Genomic DNA, 20,102 nt, shown 5'->3' with positions numbered 1-20,102 from the left:
AGCTTAATCATTGAGTGTTTCTTGTGTTTTAACATGAGTCAGTTTAAAGTAATGTGTGTTTTAAACAAATGTGAATAAAGATGTACTTGGTCTATAATCTTCTTGCACATACTACATGGAGTACAAGTAATTGAAAAGACAAAAATCTCCTTCCTTGGCAACAGAAATAAGAGATGTGAGAGTAGTCAAAGCATCAATTATGAAGCACTAAAATAAGCATCAGAGAACTAACTGTATGGTTGAAAACTATTAAGGTTCAGGAAGGCAGTGCAGATAGTTTCCCTAAAACTTCTTCGTATAATGTTAATGCATCATTCATTCTCTCATTTTTTTAGAAAGTATTTGTTTATTATAGTGTACCCTTTTTGGTATTATTGATGATTTCAGTAGTTTTTAAAGATGAAATTGCTTATTGAAAGACTAGTCCATATTTAAGATAAACACCACCATCCCGCCCAACTCCCCCCTCCCCCCCAGCAAGTAAGAAAAGGTGGGATGCCTGTAATCCCAGCACTTCAGGAGCTGAGGTGGGTAGATCACTTGAGGTCAGGAGTTTGAGACCAGCCTGGCCAACACGGTGAAACCCCATCTCTACTAAAAATACAAAAATTTGCCAGGCATGGTGTGGCACATGCCTATAATTCCAATTACTCAGGAGGCCAAGGTGGGAGAATTGCTTGAACGTGGGAGGTGGAGGTTGCAGTGAGCACAGATTGTGCCACTGCAGCCTGGACCACAGAATGAGTGAGACTTCATCTTAAAAAAAAAAAAAAAAAAAAAAAAGGGAGAGAGACAAATATTATTTGAAAAAAAATATCAGTTTTTTTAATCGTTTTTTAATTGTTTTCTTGTTGCCCAGGCTGGAGTGCAGTGGTGTAATCTCGGCTCACTGCAACCTCCACCTCACGGATTCAAGTGATTCTTCTGCCTCAGCCTCCCGAGTAGCTGGGATTACAGGCATATGCCACCACACCTGGCTAATTTTGTATTTTTAGTAGAGATGGAGTTTCTCCATGTTGGTCAGGCTAGTCTCGAACTCCCAACCTGAGGTGATATGCCCGCCTCGGCCTCCCAAGGTGCTGGGATTACAAGCGTGAACCACTGCACCTGGCCTTTTTTTTAATCTTAAAAAGTAAATCATATAGCACAGTATCTGGCATTGTTGGTGCTCAGTATTTGAGCAAATGCAAGAATTGCATTTTCACTTTTTTTCCCCCACTGTATTAATGATCTTTTGAGTAGTTTATAACATATAACAATTAGAATTCTAGGAATTTAGGTGTGATCCAGACCTGAGATTCTCAGCGTGGTATTGTTGGATTCAATATAATACTGGTTGGCATAATTAGTATTTCAGCAACCTAATGGAAGTAATACAGTTACTCTTAGTAGATTGCTTTGCTTTGTATTAGAATTTTATTTGAATTCAGACCTCAAGATGTTCTGAATCTCAGGTTGGCAGTCTTTGAAAGATGATTTATTATTACTTAATAAATGCAGTCTGTCTGAAAGACAGATCCTTTAAGCATGGTATACATAGAAGAAAAACAACATAAGGAGTCTTAAGTGTGAAAAGGTTGGAGAATGTCCAACCTCACATGTTTTACATACAGGAAAATTGAGGCTCAGTTGATTTTATAACAGGTCTAAAGACACTCTTAGTTAAAGGTAGTGAAGACTTGAACTCATGTCTTCTGACTCCAGGGTCTCTGCAGTTGCCACTAGACAGCACCTTTATTTCTAGATATATCATTTGCTGGTAATTAAAGGAAAAAAAGAGAATCGTGTTTTTAAGAAATTCCATTAAAATTAAGTACGCATTTTTTGAAAGAATGTTTTATATATCATGTACCAGAATCTTTTTTTATAAAACATTTAAGATGTTTTATTACATGGAAAATGTTCAAACTATTGTTTCAGATACCAGATTGATATTTGGGTGGATCATGTAAAAACACTAAATGGCTGAGAAACTATGTGAAATGTTTGTTTTAACTATTATTACATCAGTGACACAGCCATCTACATTACTTGATTTTTCTTAAGATTTAAAAAAACTTTAGTAATAGTCAAATTTAAAAAACACTCAACAGGCTTTTTGGGTGATGTTATTCAAGTGTGTTCTTTTATTCCAAGCTTTCTGGTTTGTGTTAAGATGATTCATAGATTATTAGGGCTGAAAGAGATTTTCAAGTTCCTTAAGACTAATTCATTTTACAGATGAAGAAAGCATGATAAGGAGAATATCTGCTGCCTCAACTCAAACCCAGATAGCTGGGCTCCAGTCTGGTGCATTTACCAATGTACTATTGTTGTTTTTACTTTATTACATTTTGTGTTAATACAGAACATTAGACTTCTTTTTTTTTTGCTTTACCACTAAAAAAATTAAATACAGTAAGTTCTTACTTAACATCATTGATAGGTTCTTGGAAACTACTACTTTAAGTGAAATGACATATAATGAAATCAGTTTTACCATAGGCTGATTGATATAAACAAGAGTTAAGTTCTTACAACATATTTGTGGTTAGAGAAATATCACCAGACTTCTCAATAAAGACCCAAATTGTAATATTAAACATTGAAATAAATATGAGCTTACATGTACAATTAAGAAAGTTTAATAAAAACAAGATAATTGTTTACTCAATGTGGGGTGAATAAGTGAGTGATAGCAGTCATGGTGGTGGTGGGTTAAATCAAAGTATAAATGTTTGCAAAGTGAAAATTGTAAGCAGTACTTCCTTCCACCACACAATTAAAAAACAAACAATAACAAATATGGTGGGCTCACTGAACACTTTCATACTGCATTGTTTATTGTTGTGCATTTGTGTAATGTATTAGTCTGTTTTTGCAGCGCTGTAAAGAGATACCTGAGACTGAGTAATTTATAAAGAAAAGAGGTTTAATTGGATAATAGTTCTGCAGGCTGTTCAGGATTTTGCTTCTGGGAAGGCCTCAGGAAGCTTACAGTCATGGCAGATGGCAAAGGGGAAGCAAGCACATCTTCACATGACCAGCAGGAGAGAGAGAGCAAGCGGGGGAGGTGCTACACACTTTCAAACAGGCAAATCTTGTGAACACTCTATCAGGAGAACAGCAAGGGGGAAGTCTGCCCCCATGATTCAGTCACCTCCCACCAGGCCCCTCCTCCAACACTGGGACTCCAATTCCACATGAGATTTGGGTGCAGACTCAGAGCCAAACCATATTATATGATTATCATGCATTTTACAGATTTTAATTTTACATTCATTTGTATTCATTCAATCATTCATTTTCTAACCCGCTTATTCCAGTTCAGGATTGAGGTTGGTCAGAGCCTATCCTAGCAGCTTAGGGAGCAGAGGCAAGAACCAACTCTGGACAGGATGTCATTCCATTCCAGGACACATGTGCACACGCATGTGCACACACACACACACACACACACACGACACTCATACTGGGACAACTTAGACCTGCCAGTGAACCTAATATGCATATCTTTTAAATGTGGGATGAAACTGGAGGACCTGGAGAAAACCAATGCAGATATGGGCAGAACATGAGAACTCCACATAAGACAGTGGCCCAGGTGGGATTTGATTTTTTTTCTCATCAATATTATAACAAAATGATGTTGAACAAAACAACATTATTTGAGGACCCACTGAGTATATTTGCTTTTTTTTTAACTTTCATTTTTTAAGTTCAGGGGTACACATGCAGGTTTGTTATGTAGGTAAACTGTGTCATGGGGGCTTGTCATACAGATTATTTCATCAGCCAGATATGAAGCCTAGTACCTGTTAGTTATTTTTCCTGATCCTCTACCTCCTTCCACCTTCCACCCTCCACCCTCCACCCTCCACCCTTCACCCTTCGATAGGCTCCAGTGTGTGTTGTTCCCCTCTATGTGTTCATGTGTTCTCATAATGTAGCTCCTACTTATAAGTGAGAACATGCAGTATTTGATATCTGTTCCTGTGTTAGTTTGCTAAGGAAAATGGTCTCCAGCTCCATCCATGTCCCTGCAAAGGACATGATCTCATTCTTTTTTATGGCTGCATAGTATTCCATGCTGTATGTGTACCACATTTTCAACAAATGGTGCCGGGAAAACTAAATATCCCAGGTATCCAAAATATGCTGGCTCTGTCAGCACTCCAAGTGAAGCAAGACAAAAATTAGTCCCTTGGGAAGCCCTCCGAAAACCTAAAATGTTGGATGCACATTCCACTCGCCTTTACCCCAAGGGAGAAGTTGTGATCTGGAATGCTCTCTCCCGGCACTAAGCTATGTGGCACTAAGCTATGCTGACTTATAGGGGGGTGGTGTGGGTAAAGTGAAATTGTTCTTACATGTTTCAGTGTGGCCATTCTTGGCTTTGTGCTCATCTGGGGTACTGCAACTTCTTAACTGGATTCTGGAATTCTCAAAAAGGTATTTTGGTCTGTATATCATTGTTAAACCAATGTATGAGTTAGGAATAAGGGCTGGGACTTCCTGTTCTACCATCTTGCTGGTGTCACCCAAGACTTCTTTTTTATTAAACTTTTTATTTTGATGGCCAGGCATGGTAGCTCACGCCTGTAATCCCAATGCTTTGGGAGGTTGAAGTGGGAGGCCAGGAGCTTAAGACCAGCCTGGGCAACATAGCAAGATCCTGTCTCTACAATAAATTTTAAAATAATTAATAAAAATTTTATTTTGAGAAAATTGTAGATGCACATGCAGTTGTAAGAATTAATACAAAGAGATCCTATGGACCCTTTGCCTTGTTCATCTCTGGTAACATCTTGCAGAACTATAGTACAATATCACAACTAAGGTATTAATATAAATATGATACAGAACAGTTCTGTCACCATGACAGTTCCTCATGTTGTGCTGTTATAGCCATACCCTCTCCCCTACCCCCAGCCCTGGATTGAGTGGAAATTCTGGTCCCCATATGGTCTCCACTGACACCATAGTGAGGTGACCTTGTTCCCACTAGTTCTGATTCTCCTTTATTCTCTCCTGACACCACTCCAGCACGGAGGGGGGTTGCATCCTATTACTGCTAGGTGGGGGTAGAAGTTTAGTGTCCCTACATGATCTCCACTGACACCACGGGGCTAGGATGAAAGTCCAAGCTGCCTACTCAGTTTTTTCTGACACTTCCACATCAGGGAAGTTGGGGAGAGTTGTTGCAGCTTTGCAAGGGTGAAAGTCCCTCTCTGCCTTTGATACATAGATAAAAGTGGGAGAACACGTTTTTTTGTGTGTATTTGGCTGGACTAAGGTGTGTTTTGTCTAAATTTTCTTTCTTGCTAGGCTGCTTCTTTCCTGGTTCTAAAAAGTGAATTTGTTATTTTTACAAGAAAATTTAAAAATTGGATAAGTACTTTATATATATATATTATTTTAAAAATACAGTTTTTGAGATGAGGTTTTGCTGTGTTGCCCAGGCTGGTCTTAAACTCCTGAGCTCAAGCAGCCCTTTTGCCTTAGCCTTCCAAAGTGCTGATTATAGGTGTGAGCCACTGCACCCAGCCCAATACTTAATATTTATACAGTTCCAGTTAGTTGTTTTTATTAATAATATTGTGGATTCTTCCATAAGTTTCTGAATAATATATAATAGACTGAATAATAGACTAATGTGTAGTAAATTGTTAAATCATAATTAGATCATATAAGGAGAATTGTAAGAAAGTGTTTTGTGGGTTAAGTTCTTTCATCCTAAGGCTGTGCTTAAGTTTTTCTTTGTGTGAACCTAATATTTGAATTTATTTTCTTCCCACAAACAAAATTGTGAAAATAGCCAAGCGCATTATTTTTACATTTTTCCCAATGGGTGGTTTTACAGTGAGAAAAATCTCGGTCTCTCGCTCTCTCTATCTTTTTTAAAGAGACAGTGTGTCCAAGCTGGAGTGCAGAGATGCCATTATAGCTCACTGCAGCCTTGAACTCCTCTGCTCAAGGGATCCTCCTACCTCAGCCTCCTGAGTAGCTGGGACTACAGGTGCATGCCACCATGCCCAGCTAAAGTTTTAATTTTTTATGGAGACAGCACCTTGCTGTATAGCCCAGGCTGGTTTTGAACTTGTGGCCTCAAGTGATCCTCCTGCCTTGGCCTCCCAAAGTGTTGGGATCACAGGTGTGAGCCATTGCACTGACCTCCATCTTTTCTTTTACTATGAGAGGGGAGACTGAGGTTCATTGAGCCTAGAAAATAGGTCTGAAATGAAGAAATGAAGTTCAATATCTTGACAGTTTCTTGTCTCTATCATGGTGTTAGAATATTTCAAGAATCTAAATGCCCAGAACTTCTTAAATGTATAGATATAAGAACAGTAGTTCTTGGTTTGTTATTTGTTTTACTACTGAAAGGTAGTTATACTTGCTGACTGTAGCCGGATGCCTGGATACTGCCCCAACACCTGCCACTTACTGGCTGTAACTTTAAGCCAGTCATATCACCTGTGTCTTAGGGCCTTCAAGTGTAAAATGGGAATATTCATAGTCCCTACTTCTTGAGGGTCATTGTGAGGATTACTAAACTAATATATGCAAAGCATTTGGAACAAGCCTGATATCTAGTAAGGACTCTGAGTTTTAGCCAGAATTATTATTGTTATTGTATTGTACTATTATTGTATTGTGAGCTGTTTGCAGGTATTGACTAGGAAGCAATAGGAATCCTGGCAGAGGAGTATTGTGGTGCAGTGTTTGGAAGCTGCTGCGGTAGACATTTCAGTATGTGTTTCTTCCTGCTGAGAGATCAGGTCACTTTTGTCATATGTCAGACTTATATAATCCATTTTTTGGTGTTTTTTTGTCGTAGGGAAATCATAACTAATGGAGTTTTTCTGAGAAGAATCATAACCAAGAAGAACGATCTTTATTTTACGAGCAACATTTTAACCCCACTTAAATAAACTAAAAATTGAAGATGACTCATTATCCTCACAAGGTGCTCTCAGACATCATTTTCACAGCAACTATTTTGTCTTACTTGGTAGAAATAGTCACAGTTGTGTCTTTATTGAAAAGCTGAGCCTTGAAAAAAATTTCTCCTAAATAAGCCAACTAAGTGAAATCTTCCTTATTATTAAGATGAGTGGTGATTGCGCTTCTGGGGAATTCCTGAATTCCCCAATCACTTCCCTGCACCACACTGACTCTGAGTCATATACAATGTGCACTGCCCTTGTTGTGAAGTCAACCTATTTCAAACTATTTAGGGGCCCTTGGATCACTATTAATAACCCCTGTGCCAGACTGTTCTTTGATTTGCATGACTCACTTTGGGCTCCAGAATCTTCTTGTTAAAGAAAATTTCTGGCAAAAGTATAAGTTACTGCATTTGTGTAAGGTTTTAAAAAAAAAGATGAATGATGAATTTATTCACCATACCCAGGTTCATATTCTTTGTTATTAAATACTTTCCATTTTCCTGTTTTAAAGAAAAAACAGCAGCCAGTCCTGAATTTGAAAACTCACTCGCACTTTTATTTGACTAAGGTACAAGCTTTCCAAAGGCATTTCCCAGTTCATCATAAATTGATCTTTAAAACATTTTTGAAAAACCTTTATTGCTATTATTTCTGTTCATTTCTGGTGTTTTGAGGAATATGTATTATTTACTATTTTGTATTCCTCCTTCTTCCTCTTGGAGGTGTGCTGGATGCTATGTCATGACCTGGGATTCTGCCTTTTTGGGGGCAAGACTGGACTAAGTGCATTTTCCCGTTGGTACTGTGTTCACCAAAAGGCAAACATCTTCCTGAAAAGTTCTTTGTCAGTAATTTTATTCATAAACATTCACCAAATTAAGAACCCTTCACATACATCATTATGTTAAATGTAGCAAAAAAAAAAAAGGACCAATAAAATGCACAAATTAATAAAATCAGTGCTTCCGTTCAACTCTAAGGGTAAGAGCAAGGTTGATTTTCACCACTGTTCAGGATATGCTTTTTGAGCACATTAAAATACATCATTTTGGCCAGGCGCGGTGGCTCACGCCTGTAATCCCAGCACTTTGGGAGGCCGAGGTGGGCGGATCACGAGGTCAGGAGATCGAGAACATCCTGGCTGACACAGTGAAACCCCGTAGAAAAAATTAGCCGGGCATGGTGGTGGGAGCCTGTAGTCCCAGCTACTCGGGAGGCTGAGGCAGGAGAATGGCGTGAACCCGGGAGGCAGAGCTTGCAGTGAGCCAAGATGGCGCCACTGCACTCCAGCCTGGGGGACAGAGCGAGACTCTGTCTCAAAAAAAAAAAATCTGTTCAGTAATGACTCTTTTTTTAGTGTGTCTTTTTTGTTTCCAAGGTGATTCTGAAACTGATCTTAAGAAGAAACCTCTAACAAATTATTTACCTTTTTTTAAATTTTTTCATTGTTTTGCTCTTAGCTAACATTTTCTCTTTTTAGTTTTCCACAAGAGTTTATATTTTGCATTGTTGATTTTTGATATCATAAGTAGTATATATTTGGCTTAAAAATTAGGCAGAACTAAGGGTCTGAGGGCCTCATCTGGAAGACCAGATTTGCAGTGAGCTGTGTGTAAAAGAAGAGGTGGAGTCACATACAAATACTACCTGTTTATTTGATCCCAACAACAGGGCAGCAGGAAGGGGGATTTCTGTAGCTCACATCAGTCTAGTAGCTAAAGATCATGCCAAGGGTGCATTCCACCTGTCCCTGACCTTCAGGGACATGACCATGGTGGTCCAGTAGGCTCCCTTGGGTCACATGTACTCTTACCTAATACGTGGCCTCAGGCTACCCTGGGAGAGAACAAGGTCCCGGCTATGAGGCCCACACTGTCATCAGGATCTCCCTTGCTTTCATGTAGCTAAAAGTCAAGCACCCAGAGCCTGGGGAGCCAGGGCCTGTGCATTAGGCAAAGGCCGTGAGCAAAGTTGTCAAGGAGCAGGCATTGCCAGTGCCAGCCCTGCTTATCCTCAGAGCTATATCTAGGAATGGTGATGCCGCCAGTCCTTCCCACTTTGGTGTCCCCATCACCACCCTGTTCTGGGGTCTCTATGTTGAGGGAGAGGCCCAGAGCAGCATAAAACGGTGCTTTCAAAAAAACTTTGAAAAGTGTAATAATGATAGACTCACAAGAAGTTGTAAGAATGGTACAAAGAGGTTGCATGTACCCGTCACTCAGCTTCTTCCAGTGGTGATGTCTTATATAACTACAGTACATTTTCAAAACCAGGAAATTGTCATAATACAATGAACTAGACTACAGACCTTACTTGGAGCCTACCAGTTCTCATATAAATGATTTTTAAAAATCACTAGAGACGGATAATCATGCTGTTGTTCATAATTTTCTCACATTTCCTGTTTTGAACCAGAAGCCCCTGTTTCTAGTTCTTAAGAATTTTTAATTATAATTTTTTATTGTGAAAAACTCACTGTAGCAAAGTGGGCCTGAGTATTATTGGATATTTGGGTATTTATAAACAAATTTATAGTCCAACATTGTTGAGGCGTAAATTCAAGCTGGCAATGGAAACAAAGTTTTTTTTTTCAAAGCTTTGCTGTGAAAAATGAAAAGAAATTATTTTATTGTGAAATAGCTATGCCCATTCCAAGAACTTCCAGAGAAACTGGGAGTTCCAGTGGAGTGGCAGTAACCATTTGGATCAGTGGCATTATCTTTCTTGCTGCCTGGCTTGCCGTGTTTTAATACCTCTGATACCACTTGCTACTGACAAACACTTATCTTCTTCAGCATCTCTGAAAGAGTTATGACGTCAGTGATCATTGAAAGGCAAGGTTCTCCTAAGTTCGCTTATAAAACCTTTTAAGAGCTCTCCAATTCAAAAGTCCCTCTTCTTACTGGAGCTCCATAAAGATGCTCCAGGAAGATTTGTGTGCCAGAGGATTCATATACCCATCTGAAAGAAGCACAGATCTACTGAGCAAAAACATGTCAAGTGGGTACAATAGCCTGGCGTTAAGATATCACAGTCCCTGGCAACTTTAGACCTTTAAAATCATATATAAACTCTGTATACTTCAGTGAGATTTTGGTGAGCTCATCTCTGGAACATCTAGGGACAACCATCATGACATGGGTCATCCTTGGAACCAATCTGGGCAAACCCCGGGCATTTACTTACTGGATTAAGCCTTAGGGGTTTGGAGCTGGTGAGATGTTGCATTTAGTTTCCTACCTGTTCTTTTAGGAGGCTATTTAATGTAATGGTTAAGTATTCAAACTCTAGAGACAGACTGCCTGGAGTCAAATTCTAGCATTGCTGCTTATTATCCGTATGACCTTGGGAGAGTTTCATATCTTCTCCATGCTTCAGTTTTTTTCATCTCTAATATAGGAAAATAGTAATGCCCATTTCATATGGTTGTTATGGGAATTAAATGAGAAGTAAAGTACTAGAACAGTGCCCATGTTGTATCTGCATTGTAACTGTGTACTGTAGTTATAGACTGTACCAAGATGGGAGCATCAAAGGCAAAACCAGGGACAAAAGATAGATGATGGCAGAATGGGTTCAGGACCTCTTCAGATAAAGGGTGAATGAATATAATGGATGTTACAAGCCTGAGCGAGGGAAGTGTAGTGGTTGAAGTCCATGAGCAAAATTGAGGTCAAAGAAGGCACAGACCTAAAGTAGCTACATGAGAAAAAGTTTATCCTGAGCAGTAACCAAACAAAAATAAATTAACAATGAATTATTGTAGAGTGGCAATGATTATTTAGAGTAACTGAAACCTGTTGTGGGAGACGTGTGGGAAAACAGTCACATCCTACTAATAGAAGTATGAACTGGGGTAGTTTTTTGGGAGAAACCTAATTAGCAAAATAAGGTCCTTAAATATGCATACCCTAAATTACTCTTTGATTCTACTTTTAGATCTTTATACTATTGAAAAGCGACTTAAATTTACAACAGGAAGATCCTAAGTGAATTAACACCCATCCAAATACTGTTACTGATGTTCAAGTTAAAAGTCATTCAGTTCTTGACCACATAAATCTATGTTTTTATGCTATTTCTATGACTAGTCTGTTAGTTGAACTCTGTAGAAAGTAATCTTTATTTGTGAAGAAAAGTCCACTTAGGCTTTACTGTAGAATAAGAGAGCTTGAACTCCACGTTCTTATGCTGTGAGGTAATGCCTCTCTTGAGTGTGGAGAGCATTTTTGTTGCTTTATAATATTGCTATTGGCAAACCCATTAGTCCTGTATAATAACAATACTGAAGTAATGCTGTTAAGTTTCTTGATTTTTTAAATTGAGTATAGAAGTTAGAATTATAACATTTAAGTTATTCTTTAAACTAAAATATATATAATGTTTATGCAGATAGTAAAAAACAAAAATCAGTAATATGACACTCCATTTATCAAATTGGCAAATTTTTTTTACAACTTTATTGAGGTATAATTGAAGTATAATAAACTGCACATAATGTCTACAGTTTAATCAGTCTTGACATTTTCCTCTCACCAAAAGATTTCTCATGCCCTTTTGCAATCTGTCACTCCCACCAGCTCCACTCCCCAGACAACCACTGACCTGCTTTCTGTTACTGTTGATAACTGGCAAAGATTTTTTTTTGAGACAGAGTTGCCTGGGCTGTAGTGCAGTGGTGTGATCTTGGCTCACTGGAACCTCCACCTCCCGGGTTCAAGCGATTCTCCTGCCTCAGCCTCCCAAGTAGCTGGGATTTCAGGCGCCTGCCACTACGTCCAGCTGATTTTTTGTATTTTTAGTAGAGACGGGGTTTCAACATGTTGGCCAGGCTGGTCTCGAACTCCTGACCTCGTGATTTGCCAGCCTCGGCCTCCCAAAGTGCTGGGATTACAGGCATGAGCCACAGCACCCAGCCTTAAGATTTTTTATAGTAATTTCCAATACCAAAATAGGAAACAAGATACTTTCATATATCTCTGTGGGCGTCTGATATCGGTACAGCTTCTTTGGAGGGCAATTTGTTAAGTGTCAAAAACTCTAAAATATCCTTTCAGCTAGCAATTCCGCTTCTAACTTGAGGAAATAAATTTTCATGTGAATAAGGATTGAGTTACAAGAATGTTCATCACTGTGTTTATAATTGCAAAAAACTGGAGATAAATTAGATGTCTGATAATATGGAATTGTTTTAAGAAACAGTTCATATAATGACATTTTATACTTTTAGTATTAGTTGTAGAAATATATTGTTTTATAAACAGTGATAGGATCATATTGTATTCCTATGTATTTAACTTGTTTTTTCAAGTAAACAACAACTAAAAAGTGCATAGATAAAACAGGATTAAAAACATATCTTTAAAGCAAAATGTTGAAAGTAATGTCCTCTGGCTGATGAGATTTATCTTAACTTTTTCCAGTACATAATGTTTTCTTGTAAAAAATTTATTGAAATTTTTTCCTGATTATAAAAAAACTAACACATGTTAATGTAGAGAATTTGAAAGCTAACATAAAGGAATAAAGAAAATACATAAAATAGGATTGATATACAGTCATCCCTTGATATCTGTGAAGAATTGGTTTCAGGACACCTTATAGATACCAAAATCCACAGATGCTCAAGTCCGTGATAGAAAATGGCAATGGCATCATATTTGCATATAACCTATGCACATATTCCAGTATACTTAAATCTTCTCTAGATTATACAACATCAAATATGATATAAATGCTATGTAAATAGTTATTATATTGTATTAGTTTTAAAATTTGTATTGTTTTTTATTGTTGCATTATTTTTTATTGTGTGTGGGGTTTTTTGTTGTTGTTTTTGTTGTTGTTGTTTCTCTTTGCAAATGTTTTCTATCCACAGTTGGTTGAATCCAGGGATATGGGACTCATGCATGCGGAGGACTGTCTGTATTATTTTAAGCTATTTAAAGTTTTTTTTAAAAAACTTACAAAACTCTTTTATACTTAATGGCATCAGGATAAAGTTCCCTGGACCTTGGCCCCTGCGTGCCCCCACCTGCATTTGCAATTCTGACTCTCTGTATGCTCTTGTGATAAGGCATGGCCTCAGGTTTCCTAGAACACAAACTCTCCAGGTCCCTGCCCTTGCTCCTGCTGGCCATCTGCTCTCAGTCCTCTTCCTCCAGGACTGTATTCTCCTCATCCTTTGAAATTTACTGTCATCGTCATCTCCAGCAAGCCTTCCCTGAGCTTTTAGCACTTCTCCTTTCCCATTCCCACTGCTCTATACACCTGTCTCTAGTGAGACCCCTATCACATTGTATTATCCATTTTCGTTCCTCTCCTGATAGACTGAGCATGACTTGAGGTCAGGACAGTATTGGTTGGTGCGATGCCTGAAGCTTAACTAGCACAATAGCAGTTGGAGCTTAACTAAGAGAGTATGTGCATGTGTGTAACCGAACAATAGAAATAAAGATGTGTTGGGATCAAACAGCCTGGAGTATTGGATATATCTGTGTAACTGGAGCATGGGATCTTCATGAAATATTTCGTAGATGAAGATAGAGAGATAAGTAGGAGCCAGATTATTAAGGGCTTCCTAGGTTATCCTAAGGAGTTTGGGTTCTATAGTGTAACTGATAAACTGGTGAAAGACCTTTAAGTAAGAGAATGTTCTAGCCTTGGCAAGATGGTAGAATAGGAAGCCCTGGAACACAGCAATTCAACAATAATTTATAGGCAAATTTTCTTTGTGAGAAATCCAGAAACCAGTTAAGAGGCTCCTGTATGCCGGGTGAGCATGAAACCAGCCAGATCTTAATTGGCAGGGAAATTCAAGATACCCTCATGCCATAATCCCTCCTCACAGTGCAGTGCCATACAATCAGGACAACCACCCTCCACCCCCAGCTCCCAGCTTCTTTCTGCCTAGAAGGGGAAAGATGTATACCACGCATCCAATGCCTTAGCTTTTCTGGGGCTACCCAGAGGACTGGCTTCTGTCTGGCCAGTCTCAGAGTGCTGACAGGACATGGCATATTTTAGCAACCCCGGGGCCAATGAAGAAAGAGGTAGCTGGTGGTGGTGGTCACTGTAACCATCCCCTGCTCAGCCCAGCACAAAGCTAACTGTTGAAAAGCTTCAGCTTTCAGCTTTTTCCTGGAGAGGCAAAGAGGTGCACCATGTATCCAATGACCCAACTTATCTGGGAGTTGCCTGAAGAATTGGCTTCAGTCTTGCTTGCTTCAGAGCTCTGATGGGACTGAGACAAGCAAGGGACTGATGCTTGGGGACTGCCAAGAACAAAGAAAGTGGATTAGACTAGCATAAAAGTTTGAGAGGCCTCCAGAATCTCTGTCCAGGCTGATTGGTTACGATCTTCTCCAGTATGAGGCCAGTTTATGAATACTAGGAGAAGTGGTTGTCTTATGTAATGTGCAGACACAAACACAGAGAATCAAGGAAAAATGAAGAAACAGGAAAACATTTTCTAAATAAAGGAATGAGGTAAAGCTCCAGAAACTGACCCTAATGAAATGGAGATATGTGATTTACCTGACGGAGAATTCAAAGTAATCCTTATAAACATTCCCACTGAGGTCTGGTGAACAATGCATGAAAAAAAGTGAGAATTTCAACAAAAAGAAAACTTTAAAAAGTACCAAGCAGAAAGCATGGAGCTAAAAAATACAATAAATTGAAAAAGTTACCAGAGGGATTCAATAGCAGACAATGTCAAGCAGAAGAAAAGATCATCAATCTCAAAGACAGGTCATTGGAAATGACTGAGTCAGAGGAGAGTTGGGCTAGCCTCCAGCATTTCCCAAAGTGTTAGCTGTTTTATTCATGCTATGTTAAAGGCTTGGACAAAAAGTAAACTCGGGAATCCTGAGTTAAACCAAGTTGAATAGATTTTTGTTCTTTGAGTTTTCTGATTCTTCACTATGCTAATGTGTATTTTTAATTTCACAAAAGGCATTTGTATTATGTAATTTGCATTATTTTCAGTTTTTATTTATGGAACCATTTTATTTGGGGACCATGTTATAGAACACATTTTGGGAAATGGACACTGAGAATACTAGCAGCAGAGAAACATTGAAAGCTTGAATCAGAAGGTTAGCATCAGGAGAGGAAGGGGCAAGAACAGGAAATTAAGTTGTGTCTCTCAGAGCACATTCTTTATGAGTGGTGACTTACCAATAATTTTAAAAGATAATATCATTTGAGAGCTATTGATACCTGATCAAAAGATAAGAATAAGCAGTTTGAAATGTGGTTTGAAACTTCTCTGAGACAAATGATAGTCAAAGGAAAGTGCTTCTCTAATATGGTTTAAGCTCCATCAACTAATGACATAGCCCCCACTCCTCTTGATTTCAGAACCTGTCCATGGCCTGGCTTGAATTAATGCACTAGATAATCCCTACAATGGTCATATTCTTGAGATGTTTGAGCAACACGATAACTACTTGCTTATGAGTAAATCAGAGATGGTTGCCAGGAGTCTAGGTTGGGTCATGAGCAGCCACATGGTAGTATGAGCAAAGCAAGTTAGAGACAGTGCTAGTTTTGAGATGATACCCATTTGCTTTTTTATGTGTTCGTGAGTTAGAGTTGTCTGTGGGACATCCTTGTGGAGGTGAGAGGATCACTAGGCTGTTGAATACATGCATTTGTACCTCCAAAGAAATTTGGACTGATTCAGCCTTTATTTTACCTGATGTGCCTCAATTGCTTTATGTGTTGGGGTTTCATGCCTCTTTTATGAGATATAAAATATTAAATTGCAGGGTGGAGACACTGCACATTCCTGATTTTCTGCCCCATTATACTTCCACACATTCAGTTTCCCTTGTCCCTTTATAGCTTCACTACTACACATAAGTCCCATTGAAACCACTTTTTTTGGATGTTTTTAAACCTCTAATTTTAGGAAAATTGAAACAGACATTATTCACCTTTCAATAGAAGCTGCAATTGCCTCTACAGTATGACAAAGTTACTTGTTTGGCAGTGTTTCTCATTTCTTTGTTACTACACCAAGTAAAGCCATTGAGTTAATAATGCTATGTTTCTATTTCAATTATTTTAAGTGTAATGACAGTGTTCTTCATTTTATTTATAGCTCCAAAAGGAATTCTTCATTTGTCTCCTGATGTTTATCAAGAGATGGAAGCCAGCCGCCACAAAGTAATCTCTGGCACTACTCTAGGCTATTTGTCACCCAAAGATATGAACCAACCTTCAAGCTCTTTCTTCAGTATATCTCCCACATCGAATAGTTCAGCTACAATTGCCAGGGAACTCCTTATGAATGGAACATCTTCTACAGCTGAAGCCATAGGTTTAAAAGGAAGTTCTCCTACTCCCCCTTGTTCTCCAGTACAACCTTCAAAACAACTGGAATATTTAGCAAGGATTCAAGGCTTTCAGGTATGAATTAAAAGCAAAAACAAAAAACAAAACAATTCATTAGCCTCAGATTCTTCATCTGTATCCATCACAAGGCTCATTCTTGCCTGGTAGTATGGCCTACATGCCACTTACGTTTTAAGTTATTTAGGAACACAAAGGACAGACAAAAAAGCCATATGCACATGCCTCATTTTCTCTTATTTTTGATCTATCTAGTAATTCTTTTGCTGCCTGTCTCTTCTCCATTTTCCTTCTTCTTTTTTAAGCATTTTTCATACTCTTCACTGTCTTCTATTTGGTCTTGATTAGGTGCATCTATCTCTTCGCTCTGTCTTCCACAAACAAAAATTCTGCCTTCAGACATTTGGTGTTAGTATTTCACACTCAGTTCTCCCTTTTTTTACATAAGGATTGAGTTTTTTTTTATGATGATTTTACCTTTATAGCAATTTTGAATTTTGCATTCTGTTGCTAGTATTGATTCAGGTACACCATTAAGATACAACATTCTAGAAGTCTGTTACCTTAGGAGTTAATTAAACATGATATTTGAAGAATAATGAAATGCTTTATAGTTGTTTGAGGCATAACAATGTGTATTTGTTTTACTGGATCATGTCTTGAACTGACTAGGGAGGGTAGCACCTGCCTCAGATAGTACCAACAATTCTGTTTCACTGGGTAGTCTACAACTAGCTTATAGTTTAACTTAACTTGTTGTGTATGTGAATTTAGGGATGGAAACTTTTTTTCCCCTATTTATTCTTTGTTTCCTTCTGGGAAAAAAACCCACAAAAATCAGCACTCCTTTATGGATACATTGGAGCTTTTGAAAGAATTGTAAACTCTAGGAAGGGGAAATATCTGTGTCTTGATTTCTTAGTTGCCTTGAAAATCATGTACTGAACTGTAACCGCTAACTTGACTGGATGAACTACAGTTTGCTTGTGTGTAGAGAGTGTATTGCTTCCTCAGATTTCACTGTTTTCATCTCCTTTTCCATCTTAGTCTTTATTCCTTAAGACCAAAAACTGTAATATCCTTTAGAAATGCTCTAGAAGATCTGTATTGTGTAGAATGATCATGTATTTATAAATATTTTACAAGTTTAGATTATAAAATGAAAAAGAAGGTCATGTGTTTTGGAGGGTGTTTTGCATGTTCGGATTTTTTTTTCCCTTCACCGAACCCTTCTGATTCTTTCAAACTATTGCCAGGTAGTTGTTAGTGTTTCTAATTGGACTCTTAATATGAACTTAAAGAAGCTGTTACCAGTTATTGGCTCTGTCATCTGAAATTTTAACCACTTAATTTAAAGTTACAATTTTAGAATTTGTTTTTGTTGTTTTACCTTAAGAAACACAATAAATCACTGTTTAGAAAAAGATCTCAATTTATATAAAGTATTGGAAAAAAGCTAAGTAATTTTTAGTTCTATCTATAATCTCCGTAGGATGAATTAGAAATAAATTGTGATGAAAAGAAATTCACTGCTTATTTATGAATCTAATCATTTAGAAATGTCTGAGAGTAACACTGCATTCTTATAGAAACAAAGCACAAATTGCATTCAAGCTCTGAATTGATTTTTTGCTTGGAGCTGTTGTTACAGTAGATGTAATTTTGCTACCAGAATGTCTTAATTTTTTTAATTTGTTTTTATTTCTAAGCTCTTGGCAATGACAATAATTATAATTTTAACATATCTTCACTGTAGTCAACATGTAGAGTCTGCTTCCCTCATTATTGCATTGCTAAGGCCTTTTTAAAAAGCTTATGCTTACATAATGTACTCTTTTTTATGGACACGTTATATGTTTCCAAATCTGTGTATTGTGATTTTTACATACTAATGAATATAAACAGGTGATTTTAAAATATTACTGTGCTTCTTTGGTTGAATGAGCTGGTATTGATGTAAAATACTCTGTCACTGATGGACCACTACGTGCAGCTAAGCAGTGAGCAGAATCTCCGGGAAATGACTTAGTCTGGCCACATGCATAGCCCATCTTCATAATGTCGCAGCAGAAGGTTCTTTGTGGTTAAAAGTTTTAAAGCCTATTTCTTTATAGGTAACCCTCTCAGGTATATTTACCTGGTAGAAAAACATGTAGATTGTTTCTGTTACTTAAATGTTTTAATTGGACTGTAGTTTAGAAATTATAGGACCAGCTTGTTACAGATTATACGCTATTCTGTTACTTTTATTTCTGAAACTTAAAAACAATAAATTCTTTTTCTGTGTTTCTAGGTTAGAACTTTTTTATTTTATTGCACACTGAACAGATACTGTTGCTTATTGAATATTGTGTAAACCCTTCTTTGGCTTTCCTTGCCCATTGCAATTTGATTTAAGCCTACTAGAGCCATTGTATGTGACAGCTATATTGTATTACAAAGTAAAAATATATGAGTGTATTGAAAACAAAGTTGTTTTAACTTTTAATTTTGTTTCATCACCCAGTCTTTAATTTGAATTTATAAATTACAAAAAGCTACTTTGATCAACTGAATGTAGGTATCCAAGCTCAAATTCTTTTAAACCTACAAAATAGGTAAAATTATTATACAATTAAAGTTATTAATAAAACTGACTTAAGAGAGCAGAATGTGACCGAACACTTACACATTCTCAGCAGTTCTTTTATTCTTGTTTGGTCTCACCTAAAGTTTTTATCGTATTTTAGAATCGAACCTTTTGGATCTCTGTCAGAAATGAATGTTTATTTCTTTCAAGTTTTATCAAGTATTAATACATTTTATTTATATTCTTTTAAATGTTTTATTCAGTAGTTCTGTGAACTTCAGACTTTGTTGTTCAGCCTAATCGTATGCTTCTGTAACTTCTACACATTTTATAAGAACTCATTCAAAGTTGTAGTCCTACCATAGTGTTTCAGGGTTCCTTGTTGTGTACACTTTTACTATAATGGCAAAATGTTTCAAAATCATTCAGCTTTTTAAAGAAACTTATTATGCAAAAGACACTCTTGAAATGCTGTGCATTTGAGCTGAAGTGAAAGAATTTGTTTCATGTTGTACTTTGCATTATTTTAAGTTTTCACATCTTTAATATGCTTTTCTATGCTAATTATATTAGAAATCTATAAATATAAGTGGTTTCTTTGTTTAAACTAGTCATTAAAAATTAGGTTGAAAATGAAAGTGGATTATTTTAGCAAATCGTCCCTTCTAGATGGATTTCATTTCGGTTTGCTATTCTGTGCCTCTCCTGTGAGCATCATCCACTGAAAAGTGTTGTTTGTGAAACCTTCCGAGTATAGTGTAACAAACTAGGTTTTTTCCCTCACATAAATAATATAAAGAAACACTTAGTTGGTGTTTTAGTTAAACTATAATTAGTTTATTGTCCAAAATCAGGGAGTGTTTTATGGAGGGGCATTTCATTGTTGATCATAATCATGACATTTCCAACAAGATGAGATTGTCCACTTAAATTAAAATCTTCCTTTTCAAATATAATTCACGCTGAATACATTTCAACTCATATGCCTCTTTTTGTGGAGTTTAATATGATGATAGCAGGTTTTTATAGCCACAGGCTTCTTTTAAGTATTTATTTTTTAACAATATGACTTAGTATAGGTTATATTGGGATGGGGCTAGTGGAAGTGGGGGGTGGTGGCTGGTCTCCCTGAGAATCTGAGAATCAACCTTTCACCTATTTATTCTTATCTCTCCTATACCTCATGTTTTCCAATCCATATAGTTATCATCAAGGTGGCTATTTGCAGCAGCTTTTTTTTT

The 20,102-nt window shown here is 37.4% G+C and overlaps 1 protein-coding gene across 18 annotated transcripts in view; it reads left to right on the top strand.

Annotated features, from left to right (window-relative positions):
• STAU2 (staufen double-stranded RNA binding protein 2) overlaps nt 1-20,102 on the top strand; it is a 324,824-nt gene that overhangs the window by 176,841 nt on the left and 127,881 nt on the right. For 14 of the 18 annotated variants that reach the window (XR_008626426.1, XR_008626424.2, XM_024929783.4 and 11 more), the window contains one exon: nt 16,042-16,349. Coding sequence is in view for 12 of the 18 variants with exons in the window: in XM_024929783.4 (XP_024785551.1) it covers nt 16,042-16,349 (308 nt within the window). In the remaining 6 variants the exon portion in view is untranslated. Of the gene's footprint in view, nt 1-16,041; nt 19,881-20,102 lie in introns of all 18 variants that reach the window. The other 4 variants (XR_010112957.1, XR_010112959.1, XR_008626428.2 and 1 more) reach the window with 1 other exon arrangement.

The sequence above is a fragment of the Pan paniscus genome, chromosome 7 (genome assembly GCF_029289425.2).
Source record: "Pan paniscus chromosome 7, NHGRI_mPanPan1-v2.0_pri, whole genome shotgun sequence".
Classification (NCBI taxonomy): Eukaryota; Metazoa; Chordata; class Mammalia; order Primates; family Hominidae; genus Pan; species Pan paniscus.
This window is presented reverse-complemented; position numbering and strand designations above follow the sequence as displayed.